The sequence below is a fragment of the Lonchura striata genome, chromosome 8 (assembly GCF_046129695.1).
Source record: "Lonchura striata isolate bLonStr1 chromosome 8, bLonStr1.mat, whole genome shotgun sequence".
NCBI lineage: Eukaryota > Metazoa > Chordata > Aves > Passeriformes > Estrildidae > Lonchura > Lonchura striata.
In genome coordinates, this window is record NC_134610.1 from 31,083,280 (window position 1) to 31,102,867 (window position 19,588).

Consider the following 19,588-nt stretch of genomic DNA (forward strand, 5'->3'; position numbering starts at 1 on the left):
GGAATTTCAGGGGTTTGATATCTGCACTTGAGCTCATGGAGCTGAACTTTCTCTTCATAAAGGCTTGTTTTGTGATAGTCTGACAGTGAATTTGGCCCACTGTAAGCTGTTCCTCCCCTCCATTCACAGCCATAGGTAATAATGATAAATCAGAAGGCTCAGCAGAGACTTGGCTGTAGGTGTGGTGATGGTTTCCCAACTCATGGTGTGTAGGGTCATAGTATTTTCTTTTTCACATGTTGGTGCCTCATATGGAGTGATTTCAACATGAGAAAAACTGGCTTGGATTGCTCTGAGGTAGAACTGGAGTAATTTAGATCAGGAATGAACTGGCTAAGAAAACCATGGTCAGAGGGTTTTGGAGGTTACATTGAGGATAAGTATGCATGACCTGGAAGTGAAATGGAGAAACTTTTTTTAGAATAATTTTTGTTCATATGTGGTTTTGGACAACTGAATAGGCATGAGTAGTGTTACGTGACAAAAATTGACTCTCAGCAGTGCTCATGGAAGTAAAGCCTCTTTCTGATATCAGATAATGGCATCTCTCTGTGAAGCACTATGTTGTGTGTAGAATGTAATATCCCTGTAGTAGAATCTGAATTTGTGAATTTGTGAATGAGTGAATGAGATTTGTGAATTTGAGAATGAGATTTAGTGAAAGAGGTTGCATTATTGTCACAGGTAAGTATATAAAAAAATGATTCTAATTTGTTTAAAACTAGAAATATTGTTGGAATGGAAAACCAGAAATTATAGTTTATTAAATTTCCACTGGGCAAGCCTGTGAAGCTGTAAGGATTTTATGAGCTGCTACTTATTTTCTGCTATAAGACAAGTTACTCCTGCAGGAGTGGAAAAAAAACAACCCTTTTTTTTATTCTGGTATGATGACCTCCTGAATAATGCACTTTTTATTCTTTCTTCAAGGGACCTAGGGGAATGCCAGGAGAAAGAGGACGAATTGGACCACAGGGTGCCCCTGTAAGTAGAAACTTCCTTCTCTTTTGTAATTTTTCTCTTCTTAAATTTAAATTCCTGACCCTGAAAGTGTTAGTTCATGTGACTTGCTAGTCACTTATGTTGTGAGTTCTGCTTTAGCTTAAGAAAGTTAGGGCTGAGCAGTTTTGTGGGGTGACGTCTGTACTATAAATTTTAAAAGTTAAAAACAGTTTTAAAATGAGAGTGATAACTATATGGTAACTTCTTATAGCAGAGCTGCCCATAAATCCAAATACCCTCACAGCACGATTTTCTTGGATATAAAAATGTCTTCTATGTTTCTGTTGGATTTCTTGTAAGAGATTCTTCTCAGCAAAAATTACTGAACAGGAAATAATGTTTCAATTTTGTCTGGAAAAAGGTTTAAAATGAAGGTTAAGATTAATTATTTCAATTCAGATTTCAATTTATTTGAAATCTAAAAATTTAATTTCTGATAATAAGGCTACCTTAAAAATATTTTGATTTTCAGCAAAAAGAGGGATTATCCTCAACATGAAATCATATTTGAATTAGAACTTTCATCCTTTTACATCCATTGTCAAGTATTGTTTTTCTGGCATTTCTCCCCATGACTTTTATATGATTCACTTGTATCATGTGCCCTATACAATGACACTCTCAAAATACTGTCCTTTCTGAAAATATGGAAATCCATTAACTCAAATGGGAGCATAATTTCTTCCAGAAGGTTTCCATGACAGTATTTGGAGGCATGTGCAATCCGGCATTTCTTCAATCACTTTAATATATATAATTTTATCACAAATGCTGAAAATAAATAATTTAAAAAATAGGTAGAGTTTTCTATTTTTCTGTTTTCTATTTTTGTGTCTAGGGTGGACGTGGCCAGCATGGTATGCCTGGGAAGCCAGGCCCAATGGTGAGTGATTGGTTCTCAATCAACCACTTTTTCACTCTGTATTTCCACTTGCCTTTTGACAGTACCAAAAAAAAAAACAAAAAACCAAAAAGTTGGCAGTTCCTGGTTTCAGTTAAGTGTATCTGGAATTAATTATCTGGGAATGATTCTTAGCTCTACTCATTTTAGGTTTAGTGCTGCCCTCTGCAAAACTTTCCTCTGTAGTTTACTTTGCCTAAAGGTTTTAATTTGCAGAGGGGTCAGCCATAGCCTCCCCTGGGGAGGTGATGATGCTTTGCTGCTCTTATGGAGTCCATATGGTAGGGGGGAAAGTGCCTCAAGTGCATGCACTGCAATCTAAAGCAGTTCATAATTGCATGTTATCTTCCTTCACATGCAAAGCTGGCAAATGAGGCTGTTGTCAGCAAGAAGAAAGGCACTCACTGATAGCACTACTTGCTCCCTGCATTTATTCTATTAGCAAATGTGTAAAAGAGCCTTTTAATTAAGGACAGTCACTTTTTGAACTGAAGGACAGAGGCTTGTGTCTGAAAGCCTGCCAAGCTGAGAAAGCCTGGCTTGCAGGGCTATTAAGTTCTCCCACCATGGCAGCAGGGCTGCAGAGGAAGACATGACTGTTTACACCCAGAGTGTCAGTGTAGCAAAGGATGTTGGTTTTGATCCTACAGTCCAAGCTCACACTGTATTTGAAAAATACATTTGTGTGAATTTACATGAGTCAGGGATTACTGCTTGCAGTTAGACTTTCATTTTGTTGGTACTCTTTATTTACTTATGACAAAATTCTGAGAAAAAAATTGTTTACAGGTGTCATTTTAATGAACAGACTGTTCTTTAAACACTTCATTAAGAAACAATTAACTGTAATAGAAGTTCAAATTATGAGTGCGGGTGCCTAAAAGCTACAAAACTCAATTATTTAGTGTATTATGAAGGAAAGGTGAGTTGTTAGAAGAAACTTTCAGACCAAAAAAATATTTTTTCTTATTTAAAACATACTATAAAGCTAAAAGAAGCTGGGTGGCAAGCTGTGAGGTTTTACATGAAGCTTGAAATTTTTCTTTGGCATAAAATGTGAACTCAGCTTCACTGGACATGATAAGTGGTTGGCTAATATTTTTGGAAAATCCTATGAAGTGTCACAAGGGAGATGCTCATCCTTAATGCAGTGGTTCTCACTGGAGAAAGCGTTAATGAAATGTGCTGTTATTTGGGTCAGTGCAGTGGTACAGCATAATCCTGGAACTCTTCCTGCAACAAGAGAGAGATTTGGCAGACATTATTTGTGATCCAATAAAACTGGGACATAGGTTTTCAAAAATATACTCGGTAAGCTGTTGCATCAGTTCTGTAGAAACCCAGTGCAAGGTCACAACAGAAATGTAGTCTGTAATTAATGCTAAGTGGGACAGATTGTTCTGATTAAGTTTGTCAGGAGAGCTTTATTACACAGAGCATTTTTTCTCAGCATGAATCATATTTTGCAAAAAGAAAATCAGGAAAAGATAAAGAGGAATTATCTGGTAACAGAGTTGCAGTGAGGATTAATAACCACAGTGTGCCGCCATCCCAAGCCTTTGGAATAGAAAGTTGTCTTGAATATCTTGTACGGCACAAAAGACATTATGGAAATGGAAACATCTTTGACTCTCTAGCCCTGAAATTTTGATACAAGGTCTGTGTTTTACAGCTTGCAAATTAATTTGCCTGTGAATTGTGTACATTGCAATTCAGGCACTAATAGCTGAATCAAAAACTGTAGCTTTGCTGAATTCAGCAAACACATTATTAAAGAACTGCATCACAATTCCATAAAATGTATATGTATCACTTAAAAACCTGGTATTTATAGTTATTTTGGTTTTGTTATAAGCAAGTGTTTTATGACTAAAAAAACCAGGTAATTCTAGACCCACGTTTAGCCAGTGATGAGATACTAATACTAATCTGTGTGACATAAACCACTAAATTACAGTTTTGTGTCTTTCTTTTGTAGGGCCCACTTGGTATAACTGGATCTCCAGGTTTTCCTGGTATTCCTGGCATAAAGGTAAAAAAAACAAACAAAAAAAAGAGTGTCTTTTTAAAATGTCTAACAACTCACAACTAACAATGTGTGCTAGACTACACAGAGCCCAGGCTGACATGTGTACAGATCCTCAGGAGCTGCTGTGCAATCAGTCTTAGTCAAGACTTTCAGACAGAAGATAAAACCCAAAGCCAAATAAAGCAATTGCAATTCACCACTGTTAAGATACTTTTCTTTCCCTTTTGCTCGTGTCAGAGGGTGATTATAAGATGACTGCCATCTGTGCTTCAGGAATTTTGTCCAGAATATTCAAAGAATAGCAAGATACATTGCTAGAAGTGAGGTTGTGAGGGAAAATCAAAGACAATAGAGAGGCAGGACCTTCTAGTGCTGAAACTTCTAGTTTTGGCCAAGAAAACTTTTTGGGATGATCTAGACTGGTAAGGGGGAAATGCCTGAACCCCAAGAGAGTCGTGGAGTTCATCACGACAGAGAAAATTACAGTTAATATCTTTTGTGGCTGGGAGTGATTAGGCTGTGAAATTAAAAGCTTTCCTTTGCTGTAGTACTGTCTTTGTGGCATTTCCCTCTCTTGCTTTGCAAGAAAGTGCTCTTTTTTTTTTTTCTTAGCCTTGAGCCAATGTCTTCAGAGATAGGAGATAGAAAAGACATCTCATACAGCTTCCTTATAGTTCTTATACATGCTCTGCATCCAGCTGCTCCTCTTCATCCCTTTACACTCCTAAAACATGATAAGAAAATGTTATACAAGAAGAAACCCTCAACTGGTCAGGTAGCCAAGATCAGCAGATGTTTTTGTGTTGTTGTGAAGCTGGCAAGATTCATGACACTGTTTGGAAACAAGTCTTAATAACAGTATCAACTTAATCATAGAGTCATAGAATAGCAGATTACAAGGGGACTTCTAGGATCATCTGCTCCAACCTTTCTTGGAAAAAGTACAATCTAGACAAGAGGAGTGTACAGTTAAATGAGGGCCCTTGTAGTGCATGTCATAAAATGTTTTAGTATGGCTCAACATTACCTAAGGAAATGTTTAAAAAAGCTGTCACCTGATGAATCAGAGCTTTTGAAAAGGAGAAGCTACCTTCCAGTTTGATCATCAGATGATGTAAAATTGGAAAAGTTGAACTCATAAAAATCTCAGCAGATTATACAATGAAGATGTGGACTTGTTCTATGAAGATGTGATATTAACAGCCATCAGTTCCAAAAGGCATATTTCTTATATAAAATTAAAATTCAATGAAGATGCTGGGAGGAATTTCATCCAGTCTAATGTTACAGGGATTTGATATTTTGTATTGTTCTGAAACAGTGAGTTTATCTGTGCTGTGCATAAAAAACCCCAAACAAATCAAATCAACCAATCCCAGATGTGTTACCATATCTATATCTTAACAGCCTTGCTGTTAATGAAGGTAGAAAAAAAACAACTTGTAAAATTACAGACACATAGTGGGATTTTAGCGAAATGTTGCTTTTCTGCAATTTCCTTGTCTTGTATACATTGAGAAAAAATCCTGTCTGTACTTTTAATGTTTGCATTCTCCTAGAAGTAATAGAAGGAAAATTAGGTAAGCAAAATTTCATTTTAAGTATTATAAACTATTTCAAACATGAATTGTTTTTTTGTTATAAGCTCAGTATTCCTTCTGAATTACTTTATAGTGCTGCATTTTAGAGCAAAATAATTTGAAGTTGTTTTCTCATGTGGAATCCTAGGGTGAAGCAGGTCCAACAGGTCCTCGAGGTCCTGAAGGTCCTCAAGGACAAAGAGGTGAAACAGGTCCTCAGGGCCCAGCTGGGTCACAAGGTCTTCCTGTAAGTACATTGAATTGAGTTCCTCAGTGCTCAGCTTGTGCATGTTCACCTGTTTATGGGGGATTTTAGTGTGCCACCTTACAACAGAGTTTTACTCAAATTGCCTTTTTTTCCCAAGGAAGAGAAGTCTCATTCTTTTGTTTTGTGCTAATTGTATTAATATAACTATTTATTATTTTATTACAAGTTGGAAAACTGAAAGTTACAGTCTCATTAAAGTCTCAATCCTCAGAGTACTTTAAAATTTAAGCTTAAACATAAGATCTTCAACATTAAAAACCACATTAACTTGCATGACATTGCTCTTTTTAAGCATTTGTGTATGTTGCTATATTTATTTAATAGCCTTTATTTTCTGGTCTTGTAAATTGGATAAAATACCTGTCCTCTGCTTTTGTGATTGATACTCATCTCATTAAAATGACTTTTAATGATTGGTACCTTATCTTTAGGGTGCTGAAGGGACAGATGGTTCCCCTGGTGCAAAGGGCCCTACTGTAAGTAATCATATTTCCTGTTGAAGAAATTGTGCAAGTTAATTTCTTTGTTCTGGTTGTGTTTCCTCACTGTGCTTCCTCTTTGTATTTGTAGGGATCTCCAGGCACTGGAGGCCCCCCTGGATTATCAGGCCCCCCTGGTTCCCCAGGACCACAGGGCAGCACTGGTCCCCCTGGGATTCGAGGCCAGCCGGTATCAGGGTCTTTGTCTCTTTGGGAATTGTAGTGCCTGGCACATGTGTCACTCCATGGAACTGAACTTTGGGAATTGTAGTGCCTGGCACATGTGTCACTTCATGGAACTGAAGCAGGGATTAGCAGTGGGTTGTCTTTAAATACATCAGTAGCATGCCAGGGAGAATGCTAAGACTCAGATCCTGTGAATCTACTGTGTATCCAAAATACCACTACTTCTTTGAAAAAGAAGTGTGTCTTTAATAGATCTGGGAAAAGAGATTTATTTAAGTTTTTTTCTTGATAACATAATCATAAACAAGCATAATAAGGGAAAGACAAACCATTAGAAGCATCATATTAGACTTCCTACAATTAGTGACTAAACTAGGAAATGTTTGTTTCATGGCATAATACAAAATGATGAAGTGGTTTATGCAGACTTTTAACTTTACTGGTGCTATTAATGTGTTTGTTTTCAGGGAGACCCTGGTGTCCCAGGTTTCAAGGGAGAAGCAGGACCCAAAGGTGAACCTGTAAGTCTCCATATGCTTTTTAAGATGAAGAGGAAACATAGAGGCTTATAACCATGTAGCTTTTTGGGAGAAAACGAGCTCTGCAGAGTTTGAGTTGGTTTATCAACCAATCTCCAGCTTTTCTTTCTCACCAGTTAAATAATCATGTATTAACTGACAAAAATATAGAGGTGAAGTAATAGTCTCTTTACCACTGTCTTCTTCTTTGAAAATTTCTATTGGAGTCTCACTGAATTTTGACTCCTTTGCAGCTTGATGAAGTACAAATTATTGTGGGTGATTATAAGAAGCAGTGTCCAGTCCAACTTCAGAATTACAGTTTATTAGCTTATAAACTACGTAAAAGAGAAAAGCAGATGCTGAAAAGCTGTTATTTTTAACTGATCCAAGACCTAAGTATTTTCTTCTCCTTTATTTGGAAAAATGTTTATAATGTCCAGAAGACAATCTGTTTCAATATGCCTGGGAAATGGTGAGCTTAACAATGTTTTTTTAAAATGACATTTTATTCTCACTAGGGCCCACAAGGTCCCCAGGGTCCCATTGGCCCCATAGGTGAAGAAGGGAAAAGAGGTCCTCGAGGTGATCCAGGATCAGTAGGTCCACCGGGCCCTGTTGGAGAGAGGGTAAGAAATCTAGAGGAATAATATATCTTAAGAGATGCACTGCTAAGCTGAAAAACTTTTTGACCTACCCATGGATATTCTTACACCTGGATTGTGGGTGTAGTCAAACCTTGTTTTCCTAGCAGTAGTTAGTACTGTGTGTTATTTTTTACACTGGATAATTTTATGTGGAGATTCAGTACCCAGGGTAGTATGGTAGGAGAAAGGATGGAGATAGGACAAACTCATCTACAGACTTTTTCCTAGGCCTGCACAACTGCTCATCTTTGCTTTCAATGAGGCTGTTCACACAGAAGGAGCTGTCCAGCATGCATGAATGAGACACTGATGTTTTTACCATTCTTAAGTCATAACCCCACCCCCTGCTCCCCAAGTTAAAGTACTGAAGTAAGAAAATTATAAGGAAATGAACTGAATCTTCAAGCCATAAATCTGGTCCTTTATTTGTAATAAGCTATGTAAAAATTAAGATAATTGTATCATATCTACTGCTTTTCCTAGGGTGCTCCTGGTAATCGTGGTTTTCCAGGTTCTGATGGCTTGCCTGGACCAAAGGTAAATTATATTAAAGTGTCCATCTTTTATTGTGTAATTTGTTAAATCTTCATACATCCAGACATGTAAAAAGAAAGTCTTCAATTAAAAATATCTGCTTCTGGGCAGAAAGGCAGATACAATTTACAAATGCTAAAAAGTGGACTGAAAGTTTTGAGACAGAAATTTTTTGGGAAAAGTCACTTTCAGTTCCCATGATATTCAGCTTTGCTTGCTTGTCCCTGGCTCAATGCTCCACTGTTTTGACATGTGCACAGTAAAGGACTGACCTGTTCTACTCCTATATTGCTTTATATATTGCTGTGTAGAGGGAGCTCTGTGAAAAATTGCTTATATTTTTTGTGTGGTGTGATTTTCTAGGCTTGTCCCTTTAAAAAGATAGGTTTATCTGGCTTTTCTAACTGCTCTAACACTTCCAGGGAAGTGACTCAAATAGTCATTTGTCTAGTACTTCTGTAAATTCCTACCTTCTTGGTAAAAATACAGGGATTCTAAAATGCTCCTAAAAACTTGCTTTAAAGAAGAGAAACTTTTAAGTAATAAAGATAGTAATTAAGAAACTAATAATAGTAGAAGTATTAATGATTTGTAACTTTGTTTGCAAAAATAGGTTCTTAATAGAAGATACTGTTTTATTTTACCTGCTCCTGCTGTCACTGTTCTAGCTGTTAACTAGCAGCTCACTCGTGTCTTTCTAGGGAGCCCAAGGAGAGCGTGGTCCTGCAGGATCTTCTGGACCTAAAGGAGGTCAGGGAGATCCTGGACGTCCTGGTGAACCTGGCCTTCCAGGTGCAAGGGTAAGGGACTGGTAGCAGTACCCTATAAACTGTGGTACCTTTCACTTTCCAAAGGCAGCACTGGATGTTGGGGAATTCAGAAGCTGTTAGGCAAGGGCAGACTGGTTTTAGTGGGGCTAAAGGCCAAAAGACCTGTCTTTATTTCCTGCTGATGGTGGGAAGCACAGGTTTTGGCTTCGAAAAAGGAGAAATTGCCCTGATTGAGAACAGCTGATACAAATGAAGGACATGTGTTTGTAAAGCACAGTTTTTTCCACAGTTAATATGATTGAAGGCCAGCCTTCATTAAATTGGTGATTGATAACGTAGAAGATTGAATGGTACATATCACCTGGAGATTTTTTTTCAGGAAAATTATTGGAGGACAATTCAAAATATCAGAAAAAGAGGATAAAGTGAGCAGTATAATGTGATATAGATCATGGCAGAAATAAAGATGAGCATATGAGAAGCTCAAGAGGTGGAAAGCAAGAAAAGAGAAAATAGGAAGAAGGAAAATCAAAAACAGTGAGGGATGAAGCTATAAAGTGAATACAAGGATGAACATAGAGAACATAGAGAAGTTTGTGCTACAGTAGTAACTGAGCATTTCTTTGGGATTATTTAATGTTTCTTGATTGTTATAGAATTATAGACCTAACCTTAATACCAATACTATTCCTGCTTTTAGGGTTTGACAGGAAATCCAGGTGTTCAAGGCCCTGAAGGAAAACTTGGCCCCTTGGTAAGTGACAAAAATGAGTCTTCAGTTAATATCACACTAATTCAAGGGTCCCATCTCATAGAAATTTCTTTTATTAACATGTGTTTATTTATTAAGGCTCATCTCTTTTGATAGTTCACTTTACATTCCTTACTTCAAATTAGGTGAAACCAATAACATTTGTTTAGTTTTGTCTGTGTAGCAGTGTCTCTTGCTTACCAGCTGCTGCGTCATTGTTAAATGATTTAACTAAATATTTTTCTAGTTGTCTCTTTAAGGTCCCAATAAATTATTTGTACGTGATTCAATTCAAATAATTGCATAGCATTTGTATAAATCCAGCAGTATGGCTATTGTTATATCTGCTGTAAAAATAAGTGAAGCCCCAAGCCTGGTTAATGTTATTTTCCTTATAAAATCAAGCATTTTCTTGGGATTAATAAATTCGTATTAATAAATATATTTAGAATTGAATGTGGAAAATGCTTTATCTCTGCAGGGGGCTCCTGGGGAAGATGGACGTCCAGGTCCAGCAGGTTCCATAGGAATTAGAGGTCAGCCAGGCAGCATGGGCCTTCCTGGGCCAAAGGGTAGTAGTGTGAGTATGGCAATCCCTTTTTGACTTTAACCATTTTTGTATATTTTAATGGGTGGAAAAATATCTAAACCTGGTCATTTTTATTTCTGCAATGTAGGGTGATCCTGGAAAACCCGGAGAAGCAGGCAATGCAGGAGTCCCAGGACAGAGAGTGAGTGTGGCTGTTATTTGCAGTGATTGTGGAAAATGGTGCTTTTCTTTTATGTGTGTTCACTATATAAGATTTCTTCCCCTGTCATTTTAATGTAGGGAGCCCCTGGTAAAGATGGTGAAGTTGGCCCTTCTGGTCCTGTTGGCCCACCAGTAAGTCAGTTTTTACTTCTCTGCCTGCCTGCCTGGCACTCTGTTTACTCACTCCTCTTTTTTGTTTTCTTATCAACCTTCATGCCAGTCGTTGATTCCAAACAAAAAATCCAAGAATATTTAAAGAAAAGTTGCCCTAGAAAAATTGACAGCTTTGTATTAAAATGTATATATATTAGTTGTCTAATTCCTTTTACTAACTATTACAAAAAATTATGCAAGGAGTAAAAAAGGATTGTAGTTAATTTTCCCCATCTTTCTTGGTTTTAATGGAATTGAGTGTTTTCTTGTTACCAGAGAACCTTTAGGGGAAGGATTTTAAAGAAATGATAAACATCTTACTGCATCTTTTAGATAGGCCATCTTATCCTGGGATAACTAAAAATGTATAGCAAATAAATACCTAATTGAAAATACTCATATTCAGAGAAAAGAAAAAAATGTGCAGCCTGCCTATATTCCTCTTAGGTTTACTTATTATTTAATTTTGTGTAGGGTCTGGCAGGAGAAAGAGGAGAACAAGGCCCTCCAGGTCCTACAGGGTTTCAGGTATGTGCATTCTTTTTTTTTTTTTTTTAATTTAAAAGTAAACATCCATGTCTTCGTCAACTTAAATTGGAGAAATTCAATCAAGTGATGCATAACTTCAGAACTAAGGCAAGGATGTTCAGAATAATTAATGATCCATTACTTTCATATCAGCTGTTCACTAAACCAAACTTGGCAAAGGCTTAAATACCAGCTCTGTATCCCTTGAGAGGACCTTTGGAGTTAATCAATTTTAACTTGAAGATTTTCCAAAAAAGTTCCAAATATGTAGCAAAATAATTGTCTTGATAATGAAGTATTAATTAAATCAATATCCGTTTATAGAGAACTTTACTTTTAGGGCTACCATCTCATTTAGAGAGGGGGAAACACTGGTGCAATATTCATATAACTCTTTCCTTTGGGGATCTCTGAGAGTGTGCTCTTATACTGAGTGTACTATAACATTCATGATCTTGATGTCCTAGTTAATTCTGGATTTACATAACTTTCTTTCATGTTAGTGACCATTTCATTTACTTTTTACAGGGATTGCCTGGGCCACCAGGTCCTCCAGGTGAGGGAGGAAAGCCAGGTGATCAGGTATGTGTATGTGTAACATAACATTAAAAAGAATACAATTTATAAAGTAATTTTACATTTTCTTCTCTCTCTAATTGAATTTCCCACTCTGTTTCAAAATGCTTACTGATTGATATAGTCTGCAAGCTGTTTAAGAGCTGCTTTGGCATAAAATAATTATGAGAATGTGTTCTTGGACTGAGCTGCACTATCACCTCTTGTCATTGACAGATAGGATTTAGAATTGGCCATCTACATTCACAGTACTTTGGAGACAGAAATGTTTGTCTCTAATTTCCATAACTATAAAGTTATGAATAATGATTTCATTCTAATAGTGAATTTTGTTCTTAGGGTGTGCCTGGAGATCCTGGAGCTGTTGGCCCATTGGGCCCCAGGGTAAGCATTTTCTTTCAGAATTTAAATATTCATAACAGTTCTCTAAGGTTGGAAGTTGATGCGTAACATGGACTTTAGCAGCTAAAGTCCTCTGACCTTTTTCCCCACCAACAATATGATTGTAAATATGGATATGTTTTAAGATAGTTTCTGTAAAATCTACCACCTTTAATGATTTTTGTAGCTCATGAGGTGGTGTTGAGTACTAGCTGCTAAATGATTTGGTTTATGCTGTGAACTGGGACTTTTTAGTTTGCTAAGCAACATATTTCCTCCACCTCTAACAGTAAAAGCATAAAACTAGTTTTTATTTAATCAGTTCTCCTAGAATATGTTCACAGGCTCTGCTGCACTTATGGTGCATTTAGGATTTTGTCTACCAGAATTCTACCCTGCCTTTTAAATAAATGATGATCTTCCATTTTGTAGGGAGAACGTGGCAATCCAGGGGAAAGGGGAGAACCAGGTGCCTCAGGTATCCAGGGTGAAAAGGGTATGGCTGGAGGCCACGGTCCTGATGGCCCAAAGGTAAACTGAGTAGAGATTTGCATTGCTGCAGTGATGTGATGCATAATTCTGCACATTTGCATGAATATAAGAGAGATATATTTTACTATAAATATGAAAGGCATCTCACTTGTATAAGGAAGGACACGCAATTCCAATGATAACAATATTAAAAATTTGCAACATACTTAAATGTTGAAAATTTGCAGTAGAACTGGGCAAAGCCATTTCTGAACTGCAGAAAACCTCCTAGAAATGTTGTAGGAGCCATGCCACTTTACACAGACACTTGGTAGGGCTAAGCAGTTAAAAGAAAATGCTGAAAGCTTCATGCCTGTATGCATGCACCTGCTCTGGATGTGATTAGGCCAGCAAAGTCAGGTCAAGCAGGGAGTGCCTGTGGTTATGTGAGACCTGTAATAGACATGAGCATCTCTGCTCTTGGAAACTTCTACCTGTACCTAGTTTTTGTACTAAACCTATGTGACATCAAGGTCAAGGAAGAAAGATTCTCCACTTTTTTTTTTGTCTATTTTCATCTCCAGTATGCACTGATTAAATATTAACGTATTTGGAAAAACTATGGTATTACAGTTGAACTTCCTGAGTAACACAATGGGAAAAGAAAAGTATTTGGATGTGAATAAAGTCCAAATTTCAGATAAAATTATTACTTTAAACTGTACCTCAGAGATTTCAACGCAGGCACAACATGTTCTGCAGCCTGGAGACAAAGATGCTTCTCAGATGAATAGGCAACCACCTGTTTTTTGTTCCAGGGAAGCCCAGGCCCTAGTGGGACACCTGGAGACCCAGGACCACCAGGCCTTCAGGGCATGCCTGGAGAGAGAGGGATTGCTGGAACACCTGGCCCTAAGGGTGATAGAGTAAGTGTATTTTTTGCTGTCCTCCTGATTAGCATGACCTGTCTGTCCCTTAACACTGCAGTTATTCCAGGGTAAGATCTGCTCAGCATTCAGTGGCATAACTGGGATTTTCTGGATGTTTTCCACAGGGCGGTGTAGGTGAGAAAGGTGCTGAAGGTACAGCTGGCAACGATGGGGCAAGAGTAAGTAAATCTGTCCCTTCTTTAGACCTGCTCTTCACACAGTTTATCTACTGTGCTAGGGAACTCAGCTTTTGGAGTTAAACACTATGCAGTATTATCATGCATGGTATGTCATGTGTTTACAATCATTACCTCATCCTCCAAATCTTCAAGTTTTTCAAGACCTCTGTGCACAACATTTTGGGGAGTCTGTGTTCCAAGTCTCTATTTGGTATCATCAATTTTGTGGGTTAAAAGCTCAATGGAGAGGATTCACAGTTAATTTGGGATTCGTCTAAGCTGACTATAGTAAAAAATATGAAAAAATGAATAGACAGAGGTGAATAGGCAAAAAGCAAACCTTCCAGCTCTCAGTTTTGGACTAAGGCAGATGCCTCCTTATTGTCTTCATTGAGTTGCCCACAGTTTGCTCTGAATTTCACAGGTGAAAATTCCTGTCAATGTACTAAGCTTCACATAAGCAGTAAGTTGTTGGCACTTCTGGAAAGTTTTGAATCTCCATTGCATTAATAAGATCTCTAGTCTGCTCAAGATGTGTTCAAGACGCATTGCACAAACTCTGCTGCACAGACCAACTGTCCAATAGTTGCAATTGCACTGGGTTTTCTTTGTATGCACTGACCAGTTTTCCTTCCCAGATGTTATTTGAGTTACTTTTTACATGAATTGAGACTATATCTGAGATTCTTGGGTTGTGCAAACCAGTTGGAGTGCTAGCTGCTAAGCATTTGGAAGTCTGAGGTACAGAAGGCACAATCAAAATACAAAGATCCTGTCTGGACTACATTTAATTGTTAAAGAGAAAAAAAATTTTTGAGAAACCATATACAGAAGCTCTAATAAAGTTATCATCTGTGAGCTGCAATTGGTTATATAAATCAAACATTATCCAAAGATACAGAGCAGTTCTTAGTCATTGTAAGGGATGTTTAGAGCTTATGGTAGTTAATGAACAGGTGAAGTAATGGTGAGCTGAAGGATCATTATGTGGAGTTGGTGAGTTTGAAAGGAGAGTTTGCAATGTATTTGCCTGCCTTATGAAGAGATAAAGGGCATTTTTGAGAAGTTTGTAAGATCAAAATGAATCTTCAGAAAAAATGATGGCTACATTACAATTAATTTAAAAAGTTAAAAGTTAAATACTAACATAAAAGAAACAGAGCACTATGCAAATGGGGAAAAAATACTTGATTCCTTTTTGAGAGAGTAAAATAAAGCTGGGCTGCTTTTTTTTGTATCATTGGCCTTATTCGTGAACATTGCATAAAGCAGATGATGAACTTAGAGAAGAGAGAATGAAGGAAAGCAGATCTTTTGTGAGGAGTTTGGTCATTGGGAGAGGAATTATTGCAAGTCAATTTTAGATAAAGAAGACAAAAGAATCTTCCAAAGATAAAGTAGAATTCAAAGGAATGAAAAAGGGAATGGTAATATATGAGAAGTTTTAAACTGTCTTTTTTGGAGCACCACTTTTCTAACTTCCTATCTTCTTAATTTGTTCAAAAGGGTCTCCCTGGTCCAATAGGCCCAACGGGTCCAGCAGGTCCCACTGGTGAAAAGGTAAACTGATTTTTATTCCTTTCCCTACTGAAGTTTCTTAATATTATCAGACTACATTAGCATTTTAATGACCAAACAAGTTAGTTACTTGGGAAATAAAATTATTCCATTTTATTTTAAGGGTGAACCAGGTCCTCGGGGTCTAGTTGGTCCTCCTGGTTCTCGTGGAAACCCTGTGAGTAAACATGCTTTTTATTTTGTCTGGTGTAAGTTAACAATACCTAATGCTGATCCAAACTCCAGGCATTTTTCTTATTTGCTGATATATTTTCCCTTTTTTAACTTCCCTTTCTCTGTAGCCAAGTGTGAAGTTCTGACTTGTTGCTGTGCACTTGCAAAAGTATTACCAAATTTTCTTCCTTCTTTTAGGGCAAACTTTATATAGAGTCACCCTCACTTACCTCACTCCTGAAACTGTGCCACCACTTGTAATTGTGTCAATGTTTTTAAAAGCATGCCCCTAGCAGATACCACTGCACACAAACAAATATTTAACAGGCCATGCGCAGAGGTAATCTTTGGTTCATCCAGTTATGTAACTCTCGTCATCTTCCATCCATTAGTGATTTGAAGTATTTTAAGGGTTGACTTCAATTAGGGAATTAGAGGTTCAGCCCTTCTAGATTCTTCAGACTGCTTGAAATTGATTATGTCCCTGTCATAAATCAGAACATTCTTATTTCCAGTATAACTTGGAGCAGCTTCCATCCTTTAAGGGAGTGTTGGAGTTGGCAGCTTTCAGCTGCTTCTCTTCCAAGCAAATGTTGAGTGGAAAGCTCAGTTGAAGCCTGTTGTGACCTTATAGAAGAGTACATCTTTGAACTACTGTTTTTTTTCCCCAGTGTGATTGGAGTGCTAGGTTGAATGAAGTGTATGCTCTTTGGCCATCCCTGGAAGGGGTGGGTTGTGACCATAATTTTTCCTAATGCTGTTTTAATACTCGCCTGTGTCTTCCATCTCTGAATTCTGAAAGCTCAATATAGTCTTGAACACATGGCAGCTTTTAACATCATAGCTAACATCCTTTATTTTATGATTAAAAGATCATTTGATTCTGATTAATAGAGCAAAAGTATAATGGCACTTATGATGGTAAATAGGTAACATCCTTTCTGGTATATTGAACTGTAACTGATACTATCTGCAGAATGATGGTTATTAAACACAGTTATTTCAATTTTTCTGTCCAGGGTTCCCGAGGAGAAAATGGCCCAACTGGCGCTGTTGGTTTTGCTGGTCCCCCGGTATGTGTTTTGGAACACTAATGAGTTTCCTTTCCTTATGTTTTTGACACACTTCATTTCCTTCATTATGAATAATATTGTGGTGTTCTGGATCGGGAGTCACATTTTTGCTGCAAAAAGAGCTGTTTCTTTCTCCCACCAATATATCAAGGGAAGGAAAGGGCCAACAAGCGCCCTAGATATTTGAAAAGTGGTTTTCTTGTTAAGATTATGTAATTGCTCACCAGATTTCATATTTTCATTAGTATGTTATATTTCTCCTTTGGGATTAAAATGAGGGAAGTAAAAAAGTATTTACTGAAGGTAGCAAAGATTTGGATCATGAGTAGTGAAGGCTGGAACAAAGTGATGGACCAGATGGACTGGAATACCCTCAGCTTTCCCACAACCTAAATATCCTGTTTCAGGATCCCTTTCACAGTCTTGCACCTGCTTCCCTTGATGGGAAAAAAAAGCCTAGAAAAGACAGTGTTTGTTTTGTAGCCACTGAGGAAAACAGAATATCTAAAGAGAAGAAAAATATGAGCTAGATAAGTAAAGTATTTCAAATGAAAATACTAGCTTCACAGAATGTTTAGAAAATGTCATGTGTGATCTTCTAAAGACCATGCTGAATCATTAAACAAATGCAGTGTTTTCTGGTCTGATTTTTACCCTTGGTATTTTTATTTTTACCTTTTTAAAAATTATCTACAGAATTATTTTTTTAGGAATGATTTGGTGTTGCCTTCCCTGATGTTTCTTCCAAATAATTTTTCTTATAGGGCCCTGATGGTCAGCCTGGTGTGAAAGGTGAACCTGGAGAACCTGGACAGAAAGGAGATGCTGGATCTCCAGGACCACAGGGTCTTGCTGGGTCTCATGGTCCTCCAGTAAGTATGAATAAAATAATCACAGAATCAGTGACATAGGCTGATCTTGTTAATTTAAAAAGTTCTGGGTGTTCACTATCATCCCTCTCTTTCTCCTGTCCTTTTAGGGCCCTCCAGGTGTTCCTGGTCTGAAAGGTGGGAGAGGAACTCAGGGTCCACCTGTAAGTAGATATTATGTGTTGAGACCTGGTGCAGATAATTGAATACAGAAATTTTATGTAATGTGTGTATTATTCCTTATCTCAGCTTGTTTTTTCAGTATGTAAATATAATTTACTCACTAATTCAGCCAAGAACATTTGAGGTAACTAGTGCTGTGTTTCTTTTGATAAAGATGGCATTAAAAAGGAACTTTTTTTAGGGTGCTACTGGATTTCCAGGATCTGCTGGAAGAGTGGGGCCTCCAGGACCTACTGTAAGTTAATTATGATTTTCCTAGTAGGTATGTTTTATAAAATGGCCACCAACAATCTGAAGGTTAAATAAAGCAAGAAAGGTGAACCAGTGTTTATGCCTGATGCTATTGAAGAGAACACTTTGTCAGCACTGACTTCTGTGACTGATTGTTTGCATCTTTAAATAAAGCTCATTAGTCTTCAACTTGGTCCAATGCCTGATATTGGTCCAAAGCTTTCCATTGGGTTAGGTAGCTTTTCAAATTGCTGCTCAAATTGCTCCAATGACTTGATTACTTGGAGGAATAAAAAGCGCCAACTTATATTTTCCTCTATATTTTACTTTTTGTCCTTTTAGTGGTGACTGAAATTACAACAGTTTTTGGAAAAGAAAGAACTTCTACTGAGTTCTCTCATTGGTGGAGTTTTTCATAAGTTCCATTAAAATAAACTCAAACCCTCAAACACAAACCCTCCTCTGTTCAAAAATTTTCAGAAACACTATAAAAAATACTAGCTGTGGATCAAGTTGGGAGTTGACTTCCACACAGAGAACTGTGTCATGCTTCATATGCCTTTTAATGTTATGATGAAAAAAACAACTTGCAATTATTGTAAGGTTATCAAAAGTGAAGTTTATGGAAAATGTAATAGACACGTGAAGTTTCTTAAAAGTATTTGAGAAATGAACAAAGGTCTGTTGAAACACTAATTTGTATCATGGAAATGAAAAGTTTGGATGTGGACTTTAGTTTGATGATATTAGAAAGAACAGGCAAAGGTGAGTTTTCTAGCAGTGGTTATATACTTGAGGTGAAAGAAAAAAACAAAAAAGAGAGGCAAAATAAAGTGTCTTTTAAGTAAGTGGGTTTGGAATTGAAAATTGCAGGGAGACATGGGTGGAACTTGGACATAATTTCATATTTATTTAATTTCATGTATTTGATTATAAAAAAGATGATAATAGCTTTTAGCTCATTCACATTTGTTAGCCTCAGAACATGCATTTATAGTTAATTGAAACACAGTCCTTAGGATTTTATTGTCCTGGTCAGAAAAGGGTCCAATATGTTTTCATTTTTTTAGGGAGCCCCAGGGCCTGCTGGGCCTATTGGTGAACCAGGAAAAGAAGGTCCCCCAGGTCTTCGTGGTGATCCTGGTTCTCATGGCCGTGTAGGAGACCGAGGGCCAACAGGGCCTCCCGGTGGCCCTGGGGACAAGGGTGACCCGGGAGATGACGGGCAGCCGGTATGTCCCTTGGCTGTCCCTCCACCAGCTCCAGGCTGGCTCTCTTTGTTGCTGCTGACGTGACAGTGACACTGCTTCCTCCTCTGTGGATTTCAGGGCCCAGATGGCCCCCCTGGTCCAGCAGGAACTACTGGTCAGAGAGGAATTGTTGGAATGCCAGGACAGCGGGGCGAGAGAGGCATGCCTGGGCTGCCAGGGCCTGCAGTAAGTGACCACCAGCCTGGGAATTTCTGTGTAGGATTTGCAATGTAGTGCTCCTTAGCATGAGGAGAAAGCTGGAAAACTTCAGTTACAGGAGTGAATAGAGAGAGAATAGTACAGAACTTAATCTCATGCAGATGCATGAGGTGAAATGTTTACTTCCTTTTTGTTTCTGCCATAATGGAAAGTCTGAACCTGAATTAAAAATGAGTAATAGTGTTAAGGCTTTTGTCTAAAATGTTCCTATTTGACTTAAAACTTCATCCCTGAAAAAAACAACCTCGTACTCTCATTTAGGTACCCAAAGGTCACTTGAATGTGAGTAAATACTCTGCAAGCACTGTTTCATAAATTGTGAACTACAGACTTCCAAATTGCCACTTTCAGCTCTCTTTGCATTAATGTAGCATTTATAGATATTTGTTCGATAGCCTA

The 19,588-nt window shown here is 37.7% G+C and overlaps 1 protein-coding gene across 1 annotated transcript in view; it reads left to right on the forward strand.

Moving 5' to 3' along the window:
• The window catches only part of COL5A2 (collagen type V alpha 2 chain), a 97,138-nt gene that overhangs the window by 66,591 nt on the left and 10,959 nt on the right, over positions 1-19,588 (forward strand). Inside the window, exons 16-43 of the mRNA XM_021531409.2 lie at positions 931-984; positions 1,841-1,885; positions 3,882-3,935; positions 5,661-5,759; positions 6,212-6,256; positions 6,351-6,449; positions 6,913-6,966; positions 7,485-7,592; positions 8,094-8,147; positions 8,846-8,944; positions 9,615-9,668; positions 10,147-10,245; positions 10,343-10,396; positions 10,495-10,548; positions 11,044-11,097; positions 11,626-11,679; positions 12,013-12,057; positions 12,487-12,585; positions 13,344-13,451; positions 13,580-13,633; positions 15,140-15,193; positions 15,315-15,368; positions 16,384-16,437; positions 17,202-17,309; positions 17,417-17,470; positions 17,671-17,724; positions 18,791-18,952; positions 19,049-19,156. Coding sequence (XP_021387084.1) covers positions 931-984; positions 1,841-1,885; positions 3,882-3,935; positions 5,661-5,759; positions 6,212-6,256; positions 6,351-6,449; positions 6,913-6,966; positions 7,485-7,592; positions 8,094-8,147; positions 8,846-8,944; positions 9,615-9,668; positions 10,147-10,245; positions 10,343-10,396; positions 10,495-10,548; positions 11,044-11,097; positions 11,626-11,679; positions 12,013-12,057; positions 12,487-12,585; positions 13,344-13,451; positions 13,580-13,633; positions 15,140-15,193; positions 15,315-15,368; positions 16,384-16,437; positions 17,202-17,309; positions 17,417-17,470; positions 17,671-17,724; positions 18,791-18,952; positions 19,049-19,156 — 2,034 coding nt within the window. The remainder of the gene's footprint in view (positions 1-930; positions 985-1,840; positions 1,886-3,881; positions 3,936-5,660; positions 5,760-6,211; positions 6,257-6,350; positions 6,450-6,912; positions 6,967-7,484; positions 7,593-8,093; positions 8,148-8,845; positions 8,945-9,614; positions 9,669-10,146; positions 10,246-10,342; positions 10,397-10,494; positions 10,549-11,043; positions 11,098-11,625; positions 11,680-12,012; positions 12,058-12,486; positions 12,586-13,343; positions 13,452-13,579; positions 13,634-15,139; positions 15,194-15,314; positions 15,369-16,383; positions 16,438-17,201; positions 17,310-17,416; positions 17,471-17,670; positions 17,725-18,790; positions 18,953-19,048; positions 19,157-19,588) is intronic.